Raw genomic sequence first — 6214 nt, 5'->3', positions numbered from 1 at the left:
TTAATCTGAAGCACTTGCGTAACACCTAAAATGGGCTTAAATTAAATTAAAATCTTTTAACTTTTACTACTAACAGATGCAAGAATAAAACGTATTGAAATACGTCAAATCAAATTTACTTTAAATGGCTCTTGAATGTACCTTGTTCCTTTAGAGCACGCCACATTGCTTTTCACTACACATATTATTTGTGTATGTGACAAATAAACCTAGGATATTACAATACTTCTGTGCGCTCCTTAGAGGTGAAAATGACATGATTAAAGCAGATCTAGATTTTGTTTGCAGTCCTTTCTGTGCATCTTTGTTTTTTTTACCTGCTGCATACTTTCCCCAAAGTATTCTTTTTGATTCCATTTTGGCAAATATATATCAATATATGTGTCTTTTAGTGAAGGATGTTTTTTCTCCTTTAACTCATTTTTTAATTAATATATTCATGCTAACAGAGTGGGATGACATGACGCAACACAATACATGTATAGGAACAGCGTCTTTCAGTGTAACAGGTAACATCTTATAAGCACCATAAAAACTGTCCATTTTTCCAGTATTTTACATAATGTTCATATCATATTCTTGAGATGAAGACCAATTTCTCCATTCACTTTCATTGGCAACTGCAGTCCAATCATCCTTGGTTGGAAGGCTTGTCTGCAGCTATTTCTGCATGCAGCCAAAAGTATATTAAAGAAATATTCAACCTGTGGCTTAAGTTTATCTGGGATTTTGCAATTTTATTATATATTATACATTATGTTATATTCTATGCTATATCGCTGTACTGTATAATACATTATGTTATACTACTTTCACGTTACATTATATTATATATCCCATACTACAGTATATTATACAGCACCATCTTAATCTATTTTATGTTAATATGTTATTCTGTTTTAATACATTATGAACTATATGATATTTCTATATATGAATACAGGCAAACACTAAGTATCATTACTTCATTATATAATATATTATTGTGGTGTACTATTTTACAGTAGATGGTATCATATAACTCTCTTTAAATTATCATATATCTTTTAGTTTTCTCTATTTATCTGCACTTATTTCTCCCCTTGGGCTGCTGCAAAACCTGAACTTCCCCTCTAGGGATCAATAGAGGCTTATCTTATCTTATCTCAATTACTTTGTATTCCAAATAATAAAAACATTAAAAGTCAACATAAAAAGTAAAATCATAATAACTATCAAAATGGTGAGCCAGGTTTTTTGTTGTTTGTTTTACCACACTGCCTTCAGTATTAATTAGTCCCTTTTTGTACAATCAAACGTTTTAGTTCTTTATAAAACTCCTAAATGTGATACTTAGAAGTTGGGGTCTGGCTCACTAGTGCCACTAGCTCTGCTTGTGGCCAGCGGACTGATCATAAAAGGTTGCAAGATCAAAAAGACATTTTCTCTACATTCATGTTGTGTGTTATTATCACCTGGAAGCGGTGGAAGTCTGCAGGCTTGAAGTCATTCGGGGAACATCCACACCAATCGACAATGTGCTTGTACTGGCACTTGCAGCCCAGTTTGCGGTTCCAGTTGGTGATGCGCAGGTTGTTATCCACCATGCTCTCACAGTGGGCACTGTTCTCCAGCACAGTGTGGAAGAATGACTTGGTATGGAGAAACAGAAACAAAAATGGATAGAGAGCCGGGGGGAGGTGGGATCAGAGACATTGAGACAAAATTAGAAAATTGTATACTTTTTATTTTTTACACAATTCTATTCACAGAGTGGAAATGGAGTAGCAGCAGAGAATGGAGATTCACAGTAGCTCATGATAAAAATCCAATTCCCCCAAAGAGATCATTCAGTTCTCATCCAATCCTTGTATACGGCTGGAAAGTAAGACTTCACATCTTGCGTTCACTCTATGATTTTATTTCCTCCTCCGAGTTCTTTTTTCCCCCTGCATGTCTAACGGCAATGAAACGAGAATATTATACTGTTTCTATAAGGGATGCGGTGTCAGTACAAAGCATAGCCTGTCAGTCAAAGGTTAACAAACACTTGAACGTGTGAAAGCGGTGTCTGTTTGTGTGTGTTACCTCAGCAGGCAGCAGAGTGTAGGCGTAGAAGCGCTTCATGTTGGTTACCAGGTCGTCCTTGGAGTTGATGACATATTCGATGAACACGCGGTTGAGAAGGAACCAGTCTGATCCACCATCCACAGAGATGCCTTCTGGGATTTTACGGTCACCCAGCCTCCACATGTGGGTGTCACACTCGTAGAACAGACGATCCAGACCCTGCTTACGGATAAACCTAGTAAACACGCACATGATTTGTGGTTATACCACTGACTACTGAACATATCTGAGGGATAAAAGTACTCTGTAGTTCTTGTTTTATAGTTAGAAGGACACATATGCATAATCAGTAGCTCATTGTATGTGCTTTCTTCCACTTTTTCTCTTTACTTTCTATAAACAGCAAAACAGCATCAAGATATTTGAGCAATGCTTGTCACAAGAGGCCCTTGTTGACTGTACAATTTAGTGAACATTGTCCTCTTTCAGTAGGAAACCTTTGAGTGCTTGTTTTAAAATCAGGGTGAAACTTTGGATCTGCTCCATCTAAAAGCAATCTGTTGTTTTTTTAATGAAAATGAAAAAAACAAAACAAATAAAATTAGCTAAAAAAGAGCACCCTGAAAATATCCTCAGGTAGGTGTAGACACAACTCAACTTTCGGCTAAAGAGATGACAGAGTAATCATTTTAAACGATAACTGTTATTATTATTAAATTATTTCCTTGGCTTTATAGAAGAATTTGTCTCCTGTCCTTGGCCTTAAATAACTTGTCAAATGTGTCTTTCGCACTTGTCACTACACACTTTTATCAGCAACAAGAAGAGTGACACCACGCATGCATAATGGTGTTACTCCTGTGAATGTATCGAGTGTCAGATAGAGGGAGTCAAATTTAGGTCAACCAGGTCAGGTTGTTCCTTCTGTTCTCTGGACAGAGACAGAGACCGTTGAGGTATTGACCCTGTGGCACACGCATACATACATATTCTGATGACATTTTTGAAATGTACTCATGCATTTTTCCAGCATTTCAATTTGTTTCAGCCATCCACGTATACATACATGCATATAGAGGTGGATTACCAAGATCATTATTGCTGGTAATACAGAATTAAATCAGAAACAAAACAGCTTCACTCTCATCAAACAGCATTGAATAAAATACTGTGACTGCAAATACAAAAAGGTACCGCTGAGTCATGCTGAGTCATGCATCCATGCTGGCCGATGTTTTTTTGTTTCTCCATGTTTTTTTTCAGGGGAATTTTTGCCCACAGTGTCGGGTGATGACTGGTTTGTCACCAGGGTTTGATGGGGCAGAAAGTAGAGGGTGGAGTGGTGGCGGCAGCAGAGAAAGGAGTTCTGGCAGCGACCTCGCTAGCTCACCCCACCAAGAAGGTTAATTAATGAAGCCACAGATGGGAGCTAATTGTATTATGATTCAGTGACCACGCTGTGCTGCTGGCATGAGCGCGCTGACTGTGCGCAGAGGTGCTGCTGTGTGTGAGTAAGTGAGACAAACACAGAGAGCTAGCCACAGAGTAAGAGAAAGGGCGCAGAAATTAAAATGAAATTTCAACATTTGCGTCTCACCTGGCATTGTCCCTGCCGTGGGACTTGATGAAGTTCATGTCTCTGTATTTAGACAGGAAGGCCACCAGCTGGTTATTGGTCCTGAAATGGAAGGATATGACTTACTTTTGACCGGGAAACATATGGCGAGACCTAGCTGGAGGTGGAACATTGATTTTGCAGTGCAGTGCATTCTGTTGTCAGTTTTGGAGGAAACTTATGCAAATGAATCTACCTGTTACTAGTTGCTATAGAAAAAGTCCTTTAAGACACAGTGAAATAGTTATAATGATAATTTGATTTAAAAAAAATAAAAATAAAACTTGTATACTCAACCCTGCCCACATATTTAGTTTCCCTTCGAAATATAGCAAATGTGCCCCGACTTTTGTTTTGCTGTTTCTTTAAAGAAGGCCCTGATATTTTCTCAATTAGCTTCTTACTATGAGTGATGGGGTCCTACATGAACACACATTTTTTCTTCCAAAGTTCAAACTGTTTTGTTGATTGAAACAGATTAACTTGCAGACACAGCATGTCTCCTGCTCCACTGAATCTCAAGCGGTCTGCACTTGTGTGCTTGTGGACTTGTGAAACGTCATCAGTCGCAACCCAAGTACTGCTCCAATACAAAAGTCCGCATCTAGCCAATACAATCAAATACCTGGATGTGTTCTCACGCCGCCCATTTTAGCGAGCTGTTGTGAACTTCGGATAGCCAGTTATCCCAGAATGCATATCTCCGCCAAAAAGCGGAAATGTAGGAGGAGAAAACTCTCAACTGTGTGAAAACATCACACTTGTACAAGTTGCATACTGGACCAGGATTGGCTCCAAACTAGGTGTGATGTCACAAATCATGCTGGTAGATTCATGTGTTACAATCAGATTTAAGTTGACCACAGACCAATTTTCCCCCTTCAGCAGATGAATATAAAAAACAGACTCTGCACAGACATCATTTTGTACAGTGAAGCTCAAACATCCAAGTGAAGAAACAATAAGCAAAACACATTATTGTGTGGAAGGGGATTTTAATGTTATGGAGAAATACATCTTCAGGGGCTTTAAATCAAGCAGTGATCAATTAAAGACCTTGGCTGAATTCAGTGTCAGTCTCTCTGTTCCTTGAAGCCATTACAGCTATTTGGGATTATACAAAAGATTGTGCTATCCATGATTTGTGATGAATGACTTCATGCTGCTCCTACATTGTAGAGCAGTCTACTCCCTCATACACAGGCCAGACAGGCTAAAAGCTTTGCTCTGCAGGCTATGCCCCAGTCAATGGCTCTAACATTTCATCTGTGGTGGAGCCTTTCATGATGGCTTGGCTTGCCTTTCTAAAAGAGCATTGAGGCCCTGGTAAAAAGCTCAAGGATCAGTGGGGGGAGGGACAAGCACATATTAATGTCATTTTCTCTTGAAGGAGCAATTTCACAGCCTGGGGGGCTTATCTTAGGAGGTCCTGAGCCATAAAGCCTAACTGATGATGTGCTGCACAGCCACATGCAGTCATCTCTGTCTCTCCTTCCCAGACACACATGCATACACGCTGCGTATCTGCTAGTATGCCCACTGACAGTACAAAATACATGCACAGAGACACACAAATGCTTGTAGGCACGCAGACTCGCATGCACACACAGAGCGAGGGGAATTCATGTCAAGCTCCAGATTTGCCACCTGAGTGGTCACCCTGTCCACTGGGTCTAGTTTGCTTACTGTCAGCCCTGTGGCTGCTCTCTCACAGTGGTATTCACATGCACACATACAGTAACACACACACACATATACACACACACACACACACACACACACACACACACACAGATTTACTGCTGGGAGTTTCGACTCTACCTGACAACTAAAAAATGTGCACCCTTTCAATTTCCATTACCAATTATACTTGTTTCACGTCCACAGTCTTGTATTAATTAATAATGTGCCTTTTTCATTCCAGAGGGGAATAGTTGAATTTCAATGGCTGACAGGTTGTGAACCCACACTCTTAACAACACTCAGACAGATGAATGATGGGTCATACATTCACCATCTTTGTCCTGGAAAAACCTACTAGAAGTTTTTTAACTTAATTTAAAAATCCTGCAGGTTTTTCAGTGTTTTTTTTTTTCCATTTTAGAAGTAGAAGTAGAATTACATTCAAATGAGTTAGGCTTAGTTCTAACAGGTTATAAAGGTTGTTTTTTTTCCCACAAGAGGAAAATGACACACATCACTTATGGAACAAAGCTAAAATATGAGATACATCTCTTTCCACAGACAGAGATGACAAAGTGAAAGAGATTAGAAGATATGGTGCCTGCAGCCAGTCATTGTCTCACAAAGCTCAGACTGCTGTAAAGTCCATGAAAGGGGCTTTGAAGAAATAAAAAAGAGGTAAAAGCAAGAAGACTGTGTAGATAAAAGCTGGGAAAGAGGGTTGTACTCTGACAAAGCAAGCGTGTAACTCATCCTCTGGCCTCTCTGGACACACACACACACACACACACACACACACACACACACACACAGAGGCACACACATCTCCCCCTGGACACACAGCCCCTTTGCTGGTGTGAGGGGCTC

At 39.7% G+C, this 6214-nt stretch overlaps 1 protein-coding gene across 2 annotated transcripts in view; it reads right to left on the bottom strand.

Moving 5' to 3' along the window:
* The window catches only part of xylt1 (xylosyltransferase I), a 95568-nt gene that overhangs the window by 23591 nt on the left and 65763 nt on the right, over positions 1–6214 (bottom strand). For both annotated transcript variants that reach the window (XM_046047851.1, XM_046047850.1), the window contains exons 5-7: positions 3647–3727; positions 2068–2284; positions 1455–1631 (exon numbers count right to left, since the gene is read on the bottom strand). In XM_046047851.1, coding sequence (XP_045903807.1) covers positions 1455–1631; positions 2068–2284; positions 3647–3727 — 475 coding nt within the window. The remainder of the gene's footprint in view (positions 1–1454; positions 1632–2067; positions 2285–3646; positions 3728–6214) is intronic.

Source organism: Micropterus dolomieu, linkage group LG04 (genome assembly GCF_021292245.1).
Source record: "Micropterus dolomieu isolate WLL.071019.BEF.003 ecotype Adirondacks linkage group LG04, ASM2129224v1, whole genome shotgun sequence".
Classification (NCBI taxonomy): domain Eukaryota; kingdom Metazoa; phylum Chordata; class Actinopteri; order Centrarchiformes; family Centrarchidae; genus Micropterus; species Micropterus dolomieu.
The sequence above is the reverse complement of the archived record's forward strand: the minus strand, read 5'-3'. Positions and strand labels throughout refer to the sequence as shown.